The sequence below is a fragment of the Chaetomium tenue genome (assembly GCF_020726465.1).
Source record: "Chaetomium tenue strain MPI-SDFR-AT-0079 chromosome Unknown F5144scaffold_4, whole genome shotgun sequence".
Classification (NCBI taxonomy): Eukaryota; Fungi; Ascomycota; class Sordariomycetes; order Sordariales; family Chaetomiaceae; genus Chaetomium; species Chaetomium tenue.
The window spans coordinates 3,124,799-3,140,067 of NW_027117332.1; the positions used below are offsets into that span (position 1 = coordinate 3,124,799).

At 53.8% G+C, this 15,269-nt stretch overlaps 5 protein-coding genes across 5 annotated transcripts; 2 read left to right on the plus strand and 3 right to left on the minus strand.

Annotated features, from left to right (window-relative positions):
- Positions 1-774: 774 nt before the first annotated feature.
- Positions 775-4,156, plus strand: F5144DRAFT_603045 (uncharacterized protein; the record flags this gene model as incomplete). Its single annotated transcript, XM_066791257.1, has 8 exons — positions 775-1,062; positions 1,133-1,331; positions 1,387-1,863; positions 1,920-2,564; positions 2,626-2,737; positions 2,806-2,902; positions 2,942-3,084; positions 3,148-4,156. 8 exons carry the CDS (start codon positions 775-777, stop codon positions 4,154-4,156), a joined length of 2,970 nt encoding a protein of 989 aa, XP_066643437.1.
- Positions 4,157-4,239: 83 nt separating this feature from the next.
- On the minus strand, positions 4,240-6,466 carry F5144DRAFT_247737 (heterokaryon incompatibility protein-domain-containing protein). Its single transcript, XM_066783413.1, has 2 exons — positions 5,909-6,466; positions 4,240-5,827 (listed from the first exon to the last, which is right to left on the minus strand). The coding sequence occupies exons 1-2, from the start codon at positions 6,354-6,356 to the stop codon at positions 4,323-4,325; spliced, it is 1,953 nt and encodes a 650-aa protein (XP_066643438.1). The 5' UTR covers positions 6,357-6,466; the 3' UTR covers positions 4,240-4,322.
- A 1,015-nt stretch (positions 6,467-7,481) lies between these two features.
- On the minus strand, positions 7,482-10,071 carry F5144DRAFT_247793 (SNF2 family N-terminal domain-containing protein). Its single transcript, XM_066783414.1, has 7 exons — positions 9,442-10,071; positions 9,281-9,385; positions 8,987-9,219; positions 8,900-8,933; positions 8,660-8,844; positions 7,691-8,597; positions 7,482-7,627 (listed from the first exon to the last, which is right to left on the minus strand). The coding sequence occupies exons 1-7, from the start codon at positions 10,005-10,007 to the stop codon at positions 7,555-7,557; spliced, it is 2,103 nt and encodes a 700-aa protein (XP_066643439.1). The 5' UTR covers positions 10,008-10,071; the 3' UTR covers positions 7,482-7,554.
- Positions 10,072-11,817: 1,746 nt separating this feature from the next.
- F5144DRAFT_573641 (uncharacterized protein) lies at positions 11,818-13,485 on the plus strand. Its single transcript, XM_066788974.1, has one exon. It carries the CDS (start codon positions 12,232-12,234, stop codon positions 13,378-13,380), a length of 1,149 nt encoding a protein of 382 aa, XP_066643440.1. The 5' UTR covers positions 11,818-12,231; the 3' UTR covers positions 13,381-13,485.
- Positions 13,486-14,580, minus strand: F5144DRAFT_573644 (uncharacterized protein). The gene is made up of 2 exons (XM_066788975.1): positions 13,988-14,580; positions 13,486-13,934 (listed from the first exon to the last, which is right to left on the minus strand). Exons 1-2 carry the CDS (start codon positions 14,168-14,170, stop codon positions 13,614-13,616), a joined length of 504 nt encoding a protein of 167 aa, XP_066643441.1. The 5' UTR covers positions 14,171-14,580; the 3' UTR covers positions 13,486-13,613.
- Between the last annotated feature and the right edge of the window lie 689 nt (positions 14,581-15,269).

Consider the following 15,269-nt stretch of genomic DNA (forward strand, 5'->3'; position numbering starts at 1 on the left):
AGCTCCGCACAAGAAATATGCTAATTTAACTACATCATGATACGGGCCAAGTGGGGAAAGGGCCTCGCAACAGCACGTCGAGGAACTGAAGCCTAAGAAGAGAGTCAAGGTTGCTCCGGATCAAAAGGAGGCTCGTGCAGATTGAGCAAGATCGGGTCGCCATTGAGACAGAAGGACTGTGCATTTTAAGGAAACACATAAGCCACAGTCAGGGACCATGACTTGGCATTGTAGAGACATGTCTGAATTTGTAGAAAAGTCCGGGAGTAGAGAGACGGGGCAAGAGTTTGATATTTCATGCCATGTACGTATGAATGTACATGTACCTATGCACGTACCGAGGTGGGACTAAAAGTGGTGATGTGTCTCTTGGTAGGGTGGGCTGACTTAGGGTGGGAGATGGCCTCGAGAGGGTTCAAAAATGCTGTGAAACCGCCGCAAGGCAGTGCACGCCATTGCCCGGTGACTTGGCTCCTGGATCTCCAATCAAATGGGCACAGCCTGAAGCACCTGCATTTCGCCAGCTGCAGGCTCAATGAGTACCTAGGTACCTATTCTCCGGTTGGTTGCCTCTTTGTCGTAAATACCTAGGTACAGTGCACCGAGTAGACTATCTCCTCTGCCGAGCCTTGTCGTCTTGCATTTGATGCTTTTAAGACTCTGGCAAGGTTGTTACCTAAATTCTTGAGCACTTTAGCTCCGTAGCCTACATGTAGCTACTACACATTATTTGTGCGTCAACATTGAAGCAACCCAGACTTAGCAGGCGCCACAATGGACGTGGACGAGTTGCTTGGTCTTGCGGAAACCTTCGAAACATGGGACTTCTTAAAATTCCGAGACAAGGATATCTTCGAGTCAAGCAGTTACGATGCTGTGCAGCAGAATTTGAATGTCATCCAATTACAACGGCAGACAACCCGGACAATGATGAACATGAAGAGAATACATTGTTTCCTGGCTGGCATGGTACATCTCGAGAAGGTCCTAGCAGCCATCAGATTTGAGCATTCCTCCAAGGTCATGGCCTATATTTGGGGCCCGGTCCGATTTCTCCTCAAGGTACCAGCGTGTCCAGCGGCCCCCCTACGACACTTATCAAGGCCAGCATTGTTGACGAGTTTTAATGAAGACCACGAATCTCAACGATAGAGTATTTGACAGCGTACTCGACGTCTACGAGCGGCTAGGAAATAAAATACCGCCACTTTACGACCATCTACAGCTTTTCACGGCACTGCCAGAGAGCGAAGGGTGCCTGGTGTACGTTTACCGGGATGTTCTTACGTTCCATCGGCTGGCCTACAAGCTCTTCTCCCTCCCTTCCAACTGTGAGATCAAGCCCAGAGTAGTAACAGTAATGAAAAACACTAATTCCTCCTCTAGTGTGGCAGAAACTGTACAAGCCCACTTGGAAAACATCGGACCATACGTTCGAGCACCTCGCAGCCTCATTGGAACGACATTCGCGATTCATCCAAGCGCATGGATCATCTCTCCAGCACCCACAACCGAACTTGGACCAACATGTCGGATTGGTGCGCGTGGAGCCTGGACTGAATGTCACTCAAGACTGGGATGATGTCAAGATGGAATTCTACCGCTATCGCAATGACATGAACCGAAGTCAAGACCGATTTGAGGAAGAAGAGAAAGCAAGGAAAGAAGAAGAAAAACGAAGCGTCATGGCATGGATCTCGGCCTCCAAAAACACGCTGTTGCTTCATAAGAAGTTCCAGGATGCGAGAATATGTCCCGACACTGGCCGTTGGCTCTTCCGGAGGTATGGTGAGATCACCGACTGGATGAAGGAAGACCAACCGCCAGAGTCTATGATCTGGCTCCACGGTAGCAAGGGATTTGGTAATGACCTCCCCCAAAACAAAAGCGAAAGTATAACTGAGCTAATAAGTCTACAGGCAAGACTATCTTGGCATCGCTTCTCATAGACGAGCTGAACGAGCTGGGCACAGAAAGGAAGAAGTACGCGATCCCACGCCAGAGCAAGACGTACTACTTCTACTGCCAGGAAGAAGATCTTGAAAATCGCACCTATCTTGACATCCTCAAGGGCATTCTCCATCAGATGGTCGATGCCAATGAAGACCTCTTGCCCTTCTGCGCCGAAAAGGCTGCGTCAAGCGGGAGCACAAACATGGAAAGCCCCGAAATTGCCCAAACACTCATCGAGGCCTTCTTCGAGTACAACTCTAGGCAGTACATCATTATCGATGGACTTGACGAGTGCGAAACGCTAGAAGAAATACGCCAAACTGTAAGCTTCTTCATGCGGCAGGTTACAAAGTGCGACAACGAGATCAAACACGGCCGGCTGAGGGTTCTATTCATGAGCCAGCCGGTACCGGAACTGTCCGAGGACAAAGCCATGCCGGAAGATATTGCCTACGTGGAGCTCAAGTCGACCGACAACGCAGACGACATCAGGGCTTATGTGAAGAAGAGGATCCCCGATTTCTCCGAGAAACGTGCCACAAGCAGTGGGTTTAACCTTTCCGACGGCGACAAGGGGCAAATTGAGAGCATTATCTGCCGTCGGAGTGAAGGTCTGTCGGCACAAGTACAATGATTGTCATGACAGAGACTGACTGAGATTGAGGACTGCAGACATGTTTCTCTATGCCCACCTAGCCATCGAGTATCTTCTACAGCAGCCAACAAAAGAGATGCTTCTAGAGAAGATCAAAGAGGAAATGTTGCCCAAGAAACTCGCACAGATGTATGTCCAGTATTAATTGCTGTCCATGATGAAGAGACCAGGGTATCCTGACAACTAATTACTCACAGATATGAGAAGCTTCTGGGCGCAGTCAAGACTGAGTCGTTACAACTGGCACATGGCGAGACCCATTGGCAGATGGCCAAGCTCCTTCTGGGCTGGCTGGTCTGCGCAAAGCGGCCCCTGACATGGTACGAAATGTAGTCTATTCTGTCTTATGATCCGGCCAAACAAAAGGTCGACTTCGACAACAAGATGCTTCGGCAAAATGCGAAGAAGTATCTCGGGTCATTGGTGCACGTCCTGGATGGCGGCCATATCCGAATCATTCATTCCACGGCACGGCGGTAAGTAACGGGTGTCTTTGAGTTTGAGCTCCGAGTCTGTGTCCAGAGGCTAATGACCACTAGCTATATCGTCCAAAATGAGCATATCAATGAGCAAGCAGTTCAGTGTGAGCTCACCGTGCTTTGTCTCAAATACCTGTGTCTTCTAAGCTCGTCAAACGGCTATGACGAAGACGAACGTCGAGGCAAGGCTAAGCTGGGTTGGTTCTCTTTCCAAGATTATGCTTGTTCTCAATGGCATAGCCACATTGCCACGGTCATTACGGCATGTAGCACCCTCTTTTTCGACGGCCATCATGGCCAGAAGTACGAGGAGATGCTTGGCTCTGCCCTGCATGATTTCATCGAAACGCATCGCGGAGAGCTCACTACTGAACCCCACGACGACTTCGAGCAAATATCTTCCGAACTCGCCAGGTTCTCAGAGCTCTCATTCCACGGAAACCTCCTGTTGTTGTGGAACCATATCTACAGCCATCAGAAAGGCACATATGATACACGAAACACCGTTGGCATCGCTCCGCTCGACAAAGCCCTACTAGAAAATCGATCCACCCTAGAGAGGCACTTCAAACCCAGCTCAGAAGCCTGGCTCGATGACACGATCGAGGACTACTACGGCCCTAACCTCTTCAAGTGCAAGCTCGTGCTCTGCAAGTTCTTCTACCAGGGCTACGACAGACAGAAAGATCGCGAGACGCACAACAGCCGCCACGCCAGGCCGTTCGTGTGTCCCGTAAGCTGCAGCCTTGCTCCGATCGGTTTCGTCACCAATAAAGACAAGGAGAGGCACGTGCGGACCTATCACCCCGACCTGGGCGAAGGGCCGTCTGTTTTCGAGGCGCTGCGTCCCAAGACTGGGTCGTCGGAGTTCACGTGCAACATGTGCGGCAAGAAATTCACGCGGAACATCACTCTGAAGGGCCACAGGAGGAGTCATTTCGGGGAGCGTCCGTATAAGTGCTCGATCTGCGACAAACAATTCACGAGGTTGAATGACTGCCGAAGGCATGAGAAGATTCACTCGCGGGAGAAGACCTACTGGCGAAGAAGGGGGCGTAATGCGGTGTGATGTGTCCAGTCTGTGTGAGAGCTCAGTACCTACCTATTTGGGTTATTGTTGATTTCTGGCGATATGAAGAAAAGAAAAGAAGGGAAAGAAAAGAGCGAGTTAGGTGCTATAAAAGTGCAGAAGGAAGGTTCGAATACGCGAGAAAGTGTGTCTGCCAACACCTATCCTATTCCCTGAGCTTCGGCTCCAACGTGATATCTCGCCGCTTCGCAACAGTCCATAGACTCATATCCGTAAAGATGACCAACCCGACTCTCCGATAAACTCTTGTACCCACATCCACTACAAGCAAACCGATTCCTTTCTCGGCGCCATTATCTTCCTTGACTGTCCCCAAAAGCAAATATTCCGCTGCTCTTTGTTGGAGTGCCTTTTGCTGGAATTCGGCACTTGGATCCACCAGATCTGGCCGCTCCAATATGGTCTGAGACTTTTCATCATTTACCTCGTCCTCTTCAAGTATACGGCAGCTCAGCTCTGCAGTTGATACCGTCAGCAACTTGACTTTGGCATCTTCAGTCGAGAGGGTCCCCTCGTAGCAGATCACGCCGTCGAGAGACGCCCATGACCAGCTAGGCGCCCTCCCGAGGCACCGCTTCCGTTCTCTGTCGACCTGGGGTTTGTACCACGTCAGGAGTTGTATGAACCATTTCCTCCAGAGCCCGTAGATGTTCATGTCGCGCCATAGTACCTCGAGCTCAGTCGTGATACCCTGGATGGCCGGAAGTCGATCGTCCGCGACAGTCAGTGTGCGTTCCGTATATTGCTGGACGATTGTTTTCCAGAGGTAGAGCTTGTCCGAATCAAGATTCCCGAAAGCGGGCTCCGCGTCATCGTCAAAGACGGTCCACGGTAGAGCTTCCAAGGGTTGGAGATACTCGAGTCCCGTGCCGGTAACGCCCCGGAGATCCACTTCTTTACACTGCCAGAGAAGCTCGTAGTCGGAAAATATAAGCATCCTTGATGACAGCATGAACTCCTGCAATGTCCAGCCCCTCTTGTCTAGGGGATGCTCGGGCTCGTATGCTTCCGCCGAAAGATACACAGTGTCTCTCTGCCCATTGGGTATAAGGATGGGGAGCTCGTAGTTTGGCCGGTAAGACCTGATGCTCTTGGAAAGAAACCCATCCATGGCGCTCTCAGAACAAGATGCCGCAATGGTTATGGCAGCATTCTTGTAGATGGACGCCATCTGGGAAATTTCCCTGCCTTTGTCGATCTTGCAGTCTTGGATGATGCACAGCGCATCAACCCAAAGGTACCGAAAACCGATCTTTCGAGTGACAAAGATAGCGTCCTGTATGGACGGCTGGAGACTCTCGAGCTTGATCTCACTCACAAAATCCTCAAGAGTATCTCTCCGTAGCAGAAGCGGTTGGACTAGTGCCGTGGGCTTGGGTTGCTTCCCCCAGCAGTAGCTCAGAGCGAGATATGGTGCATTTGTTTCCGTATCGTTAACCTTGAGTTTGATTGTTGGGTGAGGGTCCCCAGGCTTGCCGACGTCGAGAACGCGGGTCGGAAGCACAGTGTCTCGCGAGTACCGGCATTGTTTGTGAGGCTTCTCGGGACTCATGCATTCTTTTATGAGGGATTGTGCTGCCGCAAACACGCTGCCGCTTCGCACATCTCTGCGGAGAGGCCTTCGGCGGACAATATCTCCAATATGGCTGCCTAGGTAGGTAGATAGGTCCTGTTAGGTGCGACTATCATCACTTTGTACAACGGATGATGATGCAAAAAATGCTTACTTACCCTTTTTGGCAAATGGATAGATGGTGATGATGCATCCCTCGGGCTCAGATTCGAGGATGCCTTTGAGCCCATAGATGCCAGGCAGCTGAATGCTAGAAGTGTTGCTTGTTGACCGTGTACTCCAGAAATTCCGAAATATGAGGCGGTCGTCACTCGCCCAATTCTTATCGTATTCTTCACAGACAATAAGCGAGATGAACTTGCACAATCCGCAACCTTCATTTTTGGAAGCCGTGCACTCGGCGCGGGTCCGGTGGCGGAAGCCGCTCGGTGAGTTGAGATGTCCCAGGCCCTGGTGGGAGAACATGAGTGTGCATGATGTGCACAGCAGGGGACCAGGCGTGCTCTCCTGGACCCTCTTGCGCTGCGACGGGCCGGGTCGGTCCCCATCATGGGACATGGGCCGCTGCCGTTTCTGTCTGCCGTGGATTGGAGCTTCCTCGCCCATGGCCTCGAATTGTCGAATCTAGAAAGGTAGAAGGGACCACATAGTCACTCCCAAGGCCGCGAGTAGGGAACTGTGAACTAGGTACCTACCTCCATGTAATCGAGAGTGGCATAACACAGCATGTCTCATTGGTTTAACAGAGACGATGGGATGCCTCCCATATCTTGGCGGCGAGGCGGCATCCACTCAGCAGTCAGCACCCAAAGACCACCTGAGTTCTGATTGGATCTCGTTTTTTCACAGCATTTTTACACAGTCTGGAAACCATCCTGTCCCCACACCCCAACATGTTAGTGGCAGGCTGCAATTGCACAGCATTTTCGAACTCTCTCGAGGCCATCCTGTCCCTAATGCGGCGGGGGCTGACGCTGTCAATGCTGGTCTGGCAACATCGGAGTCATCCACAGGTGCAAGTCGAACCACAAGGGACCTCGGAGCAAATTTGTTCTTGCACAGCATTTTCAAACTCTCTCGAGGCTATCTCTAACTCTAAGCCCCACCATCTCTGCAATGTTTAATGGCAGATCAGCAAGGACGGAAAGCCCAGCACCTAACTACCCGACATTCTGACAGAGTGTGAGAGATGTCAATTGCAACATGTCACACAGCTGGGAGCTTGTTGGTCGGCTTTGGAAATAAAAACCGGATTTCTTCCTCAAACGACCAACGATGGGAACCAAAGAAGGTTCAAATACCAGACAAATAGGTAGGTACCTACCTACCAAGACATTCTCTCTTCGTCATCAATCACGTCCGGCGCTTCTTCGAACCCTAAAGCTGCGACCTGCATCTTCCACCGCTGCTGGGACCTCATTTCCTACATACTGTCAATACGAACCATGGGCCTGCAAGAGCCAAGGGAGAACAAACTTCTTCTACGGTGTCCCGGATCACGTAACGTGTCACGTACACCTCGTTTTCCTGCCCCAATCGGACGGCGCGCGCAATGGCCTGGCTCTCTACGCCGGGATTCCATTGCAGCTCGATGATGAAGACACGGTTAGCGCAGGTCAAGTTCAGTCTGTGAGCTTGTCAATATCACATATCCTGGAGTCTTTGGGGGACTACCAAGGCATCTAGCGTACCCGAATCCACCAGTTTCAGTCGTCATGATCAGCACTCGCTTCTCATCGCTTTCGGAAAACTGGTCGAGCTTGGCCTGTCGCTGCGGGACGGGACACCCGCCGTCGATGCGGAGCTAAGGAATGCCAGCTCGGTCTAGGTGCTTGGACAGCAGGTGTAACGTCCTAGTCCAGCAGGAGAATATAATACTATTCCCGTTAGACATGCAGTTCCGCTCCCCGGTGGGGAGGGGGCGGGCGGGGGGGACATACCTCTTCGTCGTCATCAGATCTTTCTTGACATCCTCGACCAACGCCAGCATTTTCGTTGAGTGACCCTGAGCGCTAAAGTAGTGGTCATCATCATCCTCAATCACCTCCCCAGCCGACCAGTCCGGCATGGCCACGTCCATGTCCTCAATGGCGACACCACCACCCCCAGCCCGCGCCTGCGCACGCCACCGCACACACACCGGACACTGCTGCATCAGCCCCCCAGCGCCCGACACACTCGACTCCTCAATGCACTCGGCGCAGAGCACATGAGCGCACTGCGCGCCAAAGCCATTACCCAGCCAACTCGACCCCAGAATCGGCATGGGCAGCTGGCAGACCGAGCAAGTAATCTCGCCGGTCTGGCCCAGCGCGGAAACAACCACCTCGCGTTCGTCCAGCGGGCTACGGCTATGCCACGAGAAGGGCTTCTGGAACGTGCCGTGGTTGCATAGCAGGCGCATCTGCAGGTTCGCCTGGAACAGCCCAAACTTGGAGCTCTTCTCGGCCCCGCCCGCGCGCTGGCGGATGGTGCGCGCGAGGGTCTTTTTGGTGTTTTCGTACTGCTCGCGCTCGGCGGGGGAGAAGTCGAGGGTGCGCATGCGCTGGCGGAGCCCCGGCAGCTGGACGGCGTCCTTGGTGCGGCGGAGGCAGAGCGCCTCGAGGAGGAGCACCAGGCGGTTCTTGACGGCGTTGGAGTTGTCGAGGCTCTGCTCGAAGGGGATCTCGATCCACTTGCGGAAGACGGACGCGCGGGTGAAGGGCTCGGCGCGGATGAAGGCGAAGAGCGCGCCGATGTCGGCCAGCTTGTTTTGGATGGGCGTGCCGGTGAGGCACCAGCGTGAGTTGGCGTGGAGGTCGTCGCAGGCGCGGTAAAAGGCGGTGGCTGAGCGGCGGATGATGTGGGCTGAAGGTCATGTTGTGAGGTGTGCCCTGGGGTCATAAGTGAGAAGGGGGGTTGGGTCTTACCTTCGTCGAGGACGACTCGGTACCAGCCGATTCGGTGGAGGATGGAGGGTTTCGACTTGATTAAAAACTCGGCAATGAGTGTGTTGTAGGTCGTTACAACGATGTCTGAGTCTGAGATGGTGTCGAGATCCTTCGGTCGGCTAGGACCGTGGTATTTGACTACCTCAAGCCCCCCTTTCAAGTGCCTGTGTATTCGGTTAGTGATGATACTGCCGCAAAATCCAGAACCACCACAGGTACTTTTTTATTTCGTTCATCCAGTTGTCGATGAGAACTATTCAAGTCAGTTTCAGGTTTCCCTTCGGAAGAAAAAAGGGGGCCGCATACGGGCAGACGGGACGACCACAAGCGTGGAGCGTGAGTGTTTGAGCGCCTCCTTGTCTTCAGCACTGTCTGCGTGCTGCTGAGCCCACTCGTTGCCGTCGTCGAGGGTCTTCGCGATTAGGGCAAGGATAGATAACGACTTGCCCATGCCCATCTCGTCAGCCAGAATGCCACCGCCTCTCTCGTCTGGCTGAGTGTCCTGCTTAGCCCTAGCCTTTGTGATTCTGTGGCGGTACCTGATGTCGTCACGTTAGCTACCTTACCGTGGACGTTGGATAGGGTTTATGAGCGGCGTACTCTTTCATCCCATCTTCCAAAATGACTTCCTCCCAAAGCCTGTACCTGTCATTGATATGCCCGGATTCTCTCTCCAGCATGAAGCCTAACGCTTCTTGTTGGTGTCTAACGGCGACAGGTTAGAAACCAGCAGACTTCAATCATAAAAGAGCAGGGCCTACTTTAGTAGCTTCCGGGTGACCCTATTTCCACCCTCCACCATGTCAAGATGTCGAGTGTTGTCCAGAGACTTGTACACCTCCTCGACCATCTTTCGCAGCCGCTCTTTCCGGTGCTTCTTTCTCGCGAGCCCGTCGTTGGCAATTTGATTCACGGGCTGAACTGCCTGCATCTGAATGCCATGGACCTTGAGGGGGAGGAAGTGCGGGTTATCGTATGCAACCTCACGCCTGGCATGACCTGACTTTTGTAGCCACAGCTTGCCGCGTGAAAGCGCGTCACCTACCTCATCCGCGGCCCGCCGCGGCCCGTACACGTTGATGTCGACCTTCACCATGGCCTCCGCGGGCTTAGCCAGCTTCGAGTTGGACGTGCGCATGATAGGCTCGAACTCGACGTATGACTTGGCCAGCAGCGGTGCAAGTGTCTTACCTACACCGGAGCGCAGGTAGCCAAATTCCTTGCCGTCATCGTGGAAGCACAGGATGATGTGGTCTTGCTGCTTTCGGAGTTCGAAGCGCCTGTAGCCGGCCTCGCTTTCGCCTAGATTGGCATCCGTGGTTCGCATCTCCCCTACTAGCTTAACATCGACCTCGTGCAGCTAGCGCGGGTGAATCGCGTCCCTGGAGGTCAGAGAGGTCGGAGAGCACGGCCAATTTCGCGGTCACTCACCATTCCGTAGCATATGGTCTCTTCGCCGTCTGTCGAAACGGCATATTCGACTGTCGATTGGACGGAGTCCGGCGTAACGGACGGCGAGTGCGAGATCTCCTGATATGAAATGGGGGTCGATTGGGACGGGTAGAAGTCCGGCAAGGCTACATTATCTCCCCATTCTGTAAGCGCGCTGGCTAAGTCATATTCTGCGTCATCGAGGTTTATCAGCGACGTTTGATTGCCGACACTCGGGTCAAGTAAAATGCCGCTGAACAGATCTGGGAGAGAGGCCGCTGGTTGCATATCGGGAACGATACCGGGAACGTGGCTAGGCCGTTTTGTTAGCAGTGCTCGTAAGGAATGCCCAGTGTTATTCTCATACCTCGCTGAATCCAGGTAACTCGGTCCGTGATATTGACTGTGTCGCGGTGCATGGGAATATTCAACACAGTGCTGCCGTGTTTCTTGTTGATAGGGCCGTCGTGGATCAACGCCGGGCATGGCACCGGCACCGATGTTGAAGATGGCATAGTCCACCTCCTCAACGGGACCCAGAACTCGCTTCAGGGGGTTGGACATCGTGATCAATCGATAACCCCTAGTTGTCAGGGAATTAGGCTAGCTATCTGAAACCTCAACCTACTCCATCTACACTGTGGGGGTTTGCCGGCCAGGCTTTGCGCTCACGGCCGTGTTCTGAACCCACGTATCTGGGGGGGCCTCCAAGGGTGGTGGCTATGTGGTGTCTCGAAAACCGTGTGTGTAGGTTACGCCTTGCACAGCATTTTTGAACTCGCTCGAGGCCGAAAAACCACACCCACCCTCATCTGGTGGGGGCTGTGTAAGTGCCTAGCAGAGCCTTATATGGACTGGGCTTATGGATGGGGATTCTGCGGGACTGGGGACAGCTTCGCAGCATTTTTAAACTCTCTCTCGACTCTCTCAAGGCCAAGGAGGCCCCGCCTTCATGTGAGTGGCGGGGGCTGTGTTACGCAAGAGCATGCATGGTGGGCACAGCTCCTTTCACAGCATTTTCAGACTCCCTCGAAGCCCGAGGAACCCCAGGCTTCTGCAAACACTTGCACCCCCCGCCACATGAGCTCGGGCTTATTTGACCTCGAGCGAGTTTAAAAATGCTGTGAAATGGAAGTTGGCTCTGCAATGCTGCAATCTGCCAATCACGCTGAGCTGAGACCAGAATGGGACCAGCACCATATGATGACGCCCTTACAACCTGGAAATTATCACGAGTGACAAGTTCTGCGCCATTTTTTGATTCATTGATTTACCGGGAGAAAAAAAAGTTGAAAAACGAGAAACCCCCGTTTTGTTAATTAATACCTACCTGATCTGCTATCCCCTTGGCGTTGGCCTCGAAGCCGGAGGAGGGGTGAGACCTCGGTCAATTACATACAGCCAGTTATGGGGCTGATAGCAAAAGTCCGAGGTTTTGCCCAAGTTCCATGACTGAGAGAGATTAGGTATGGCGTCAATCAAAGCGATACCTAGGTAAGGAGAGGGTCGAGTGCAAATCGAAGCCGGGAAGGAAAAGCCTCGCAACATGAAGTTGAGATTGACGCGGACGGAGACCAAAACTTGAGTTGATCGACCATTGAAGTAACTCACACGGTAAGCCTCTTAATCCAATCCAGGAGTTTTCTAGGTGTGCGACCTGGTATGTGCAACCATTGATGAGTTCAGAACTGAGAAGAATGTGCTGACTTTGGTGTGTATCATGTAACATGCTCCTCTTGATTGATAATGACACTGGGGCCCGGGCAGATTTTAGCCGTTCGATGTGGGGCATTGCGCCATGGAAAAAGACGGATGGCAATTTGTGATCACGGATTTGAAATCGACGGCATTGTGGAGTAACGGATGTGCCGGATTGGTGGGCATTAATACACTGGGCATAATGCACCTCAACTGGCTTCAAGCCAACTCCTATAAGTAGAGACCACCCCCAAGTTCAAACCGGTGGAAAGTTACTCACCTTGACAATCAACCAAAGCCATTGAAACCAAGAGGTTAATCTCACCAAACGTGCAAGGACCCCTATCTCCCATCTCATTCTCCAACTCCAACAACACCAAGGACCAACTCCCCTCCCACCACCAACCAAAACCACCAACAAAATGGGATCCCTCCCCGAAGCCACCTCCCGGCTCTTCCAGCCCCTCCAACTAAACCCCAAAATCCGCCTCACGCACCGGATGGCCATGGCACCCCTCACCCGCTACCGCGCCTCCGACGAGCACGTCCCCCTCCCCCTCGTCGCGACCTACTACTCCCAACGCGCCGCCTCCCAGCCCGGCACCCTTCTCGTCACAGAAGCCACCTTCGTCTCGCGCGCCGCCGGCGGCTACGCCAACGCCCCCGGCATCCACAACCCCGCGCAGGTGGCCGCCTGGCGGACGGTGACCGACGCTGTGCACGCCAAGGGCGGGTATATCTTCTGTCAGCTGTGGTCGCTGGGGCGGGCGGCCGACGCGGCGGTGGCGGAGAAGGAGGGGTTTAGGGTGCACAGTTCGAGCGCGGTGGCGATGCCGGAGCCGAAGGACGCGCCGGTGCCGGTGGCGATGACGGTGGAGGAGATTAAGGTGCGCGTGGGGGAGTATGCGCACGCGGCGAAGTGCGCGATTGAGGCCGGGTTTGATGGCGTGGAGATTCATGGCGCGAATGGGTATCTTATCGATCAGTTCCTGCAGGATACGTGCAACCAGCGCACGGATGAGTATGGTGGGAGTGTGGAGAACCGGTCGCGGTTTGCGCTGGAGGTGGTGCAGGCGGTGGTGGATGCGGTGGGGGCGGAGAGGACGGCAATTCGGATGAGCCCGTGGACGCGGTTTCAGGGGATGCGCATGAAGGACCCGATTCCGCAGTTCTCGGATATCATTCGGAAGATCAATGGGTTTGGGCTGGCGTATCTGCATCTGGTGCAGAGGCGAGTCGAGACCAGCGACACCGAGTCGGTCACGGTGGACGGGGAGAGCCTGGACTTCGCGGCGGAGCTGTGGGATGGGCCGCTGCTGATTGCCGGCTCGGTTACGCCACAGAATGCGAGGGAGCTGGTGGACGGCCAGTTCAAGCACAAGAACGTGATCGCTACGTTTGGGCGGTACTTCATCTCCACGCCGGACCTGCCATTCAGGATCAAGGAGGGCATCGCCCTGAACCCGTACGACCGCAGCACGTTTTATCTCCCCAAGTCCCCGGTTGGGTACATCGACCAGCCATTCAGCAAAGAGTTTGAGGCATTGCAGGGGCCGCAGACGGTGAACTAGAGTTGGGTACGGGCGCTAGTTGGTCTTTGAAGAATGGTAGAGTAGATGTATAGATGGCGACTGTTCCACGCTTTTATTCAGTTTCACAGGATACGGTTCAATTCAATACCCATGTTAATGGTCCTTAAGATGTAACATTTCGGACACGTAAAATTAGCGTTGTGTGATGAGAACCATGACCATTACGTCCTCCCACTAATATGAAGCATCCCCTATACATGTGTGCAAATCCTTCAGGCGGCCTGGGCGTTAAAGTTCTCGAATCCCTGCGCCTTTGAGAGGTCGGCAACACTGAGGCCACCGTCGTCGAAAGGGGTTGCCAGCGACTGCGCAGAATTCGCGTTCTGGATATCCGCCCCGTCCACGGCGGGGTCGACGGCAGGAACAATGCCCCGGAGTTCCGGGGTAGCCGGGAGGTTCGGGTCACTGCAGATCGCCGGGACGTCCTGGGCGAAGGGGTTGAAGTTCTTCTCGGCGGCGACAAGGGCCGCAGCGCCAGCAATGACTTCGGGGTCGTTACCAAGCGTGGCAACAATCTCATCCGCAAGCTCAAGCTAGAGGCTACATTAGACACGACGACTGCATCAAGCCTGATCAAGTCACTTACCTGTGCGCAAGCGCTGGCACCGGCAAGAAGGACGCCCGGTGTCTGACCAGCGAGGGTGCCGGCCGCGCCCGGAGGGCCAAAGTTGCTGAGGCCCTGAATGATATTCTGAACGGAGCCCTCCTGACCAAAACGGGCTTGGCCGACAGCCGCAAGGGCAACAAAAGCGATGAGTTTGGTTTGCATGATGATGGTTGCTGAAGAAACAAAGGCCGTCCAAGCGGTCACGGTGTATTAAATACTATATTAACGGCAAGCCGTTTAAGAAAGATAGCGATCGAACCGGTCGGTCGGAGGAAAAGACAGTGAATGCAAGCTGAAGAGAATGGCGATGGTTGGTAACGACCTCAAAAGATGAAAGCTGGGTTGGCGTCAGAATTTATCATGACTGGCAAAATGGCCCATTCTGGGGAAGGCGCGCCGAGAAGCGGCATCGTCATGAGAAACCGGCACAATGCGTGAAGCGATGCTGAGCCCTTCAAGTTGGCGATCACACAAACGGGTGCGGCAGTGATTCGGCTGGGCTGAATGCGGCAACCAAGGTTGAACGGGAGCATCCGCATTTGGCGTTTGGATAGGTAGTTAATTTAGTGTATTGCATCCTTCCCGAGTGACCCCCACGAACTGCATGGCGGTCTGTTCGCTTGCCATGATGCCAAGTGCTCCTGATGGAACACCGCGCCGGGATAAGAGGCCAGACCGTCTTGGCTGATTCAATTCTGTGTCAGTCGTGACATACCCAACCGAGTTCCCAACACTGAGTGATCTCAAACCACATGGGATTGCCCAAGGGGCAGGCTCGTGTTATGCTCATGCCGCCGGCACATTTTGTGCACGGCTACTGACGAAGTGGGGAGACACCAAGGGCGCAGCGTAACGACGGACTTGTGCTTCGATTTGGGGGGGACTGGGTGAACATCAATCGTTTCCATGGAAGTTTTGAGCAGCCCCGTCGTGGTTCTTGACATTGCAGAGTCAACAAACAGGCCCATAAATTCTGCCTTGCCCTGCGCTGCAACACTGGGCTGGGGGCCAAAAAGTGCAGTGGCGCGGGGTGACCAAATCTACCACACTTAAATGGCAGGTACGGCCTACAATGTCGGGAAATTTTGTGACATGAATTGCTGCACAAACAGGAAGCAACTACCCGTCTCCTCGGTGCCGAGTCATCGTAATTCGTGAGGGGTTACGTGGACTCGGATTCATTGTGCTCGCTTGTGCAATCGCTGGTTTTGCTGTTTTCGACGGGATGCTTTAAGAACTTATGGTGCCTTTCTGCGGTCGC

Bases quoted from the DNA above. Each gene is read 5' to 3' on its own strand.
- F5144DRAFT_573644 (XM_066788975.1), bottom strand. From the start codon at position 14,170: ATGCAAACCAAACTCATCGCTTTTGTTGCCCTTGCGGCTGTCGGCCAA. The intron at 13,935-13,987 runs GTAAGTGACTTG...TGTAGCCTCTAG, and splicing joins GTGCCAGCGCTTGCGCACAG to CTTGAGCTTGCGGATGAGAT.
- F5144DRAFT_573641 (XM_066788974.1), top strand. From the start codon at position 12,232: ATGGGATCCCTCCCCGAAGCCACCTCCCGGCTCTTCCAGCCCCTCCAA.
- F5144DRAFT_247737 (XM_066783413.1), bottom strand. From the start codon at position 6,356: ATGGGCGAGGAAGCTCCAATCCACGGCAGACAGAAACGGCAGCGGCCC. The intron at 5,828-5,908 runs GTAAGTAAGCAT...CTACCTACCTAG, and splicing joins CTATCCATTTGCCAAAAAGG to GCAGCCATATTGGAGATATT.
- F5144DRAFT_247793 (XM_066783414.1), bottom strand. From the start codon at position 10,007: ATGCGAACCACGGATGCCAATCTAGGCGAAAGCGAGGCCGGCTACAGG. The intron at 9,220-9,280 runs GTACGCCGCTCA...TGACGACATCAG, and splicing joins TTGGAAGATGGGATGAAAGA to GTACCGCCACAGAATCACAA. The intron at 8,934-8,986 runs GTATGCGGCCCC...TGACTTGAATAG, and splicing joins TGTGGTCGTCCCGTCTGCCC to TTCTCATCGACAACTGGATG.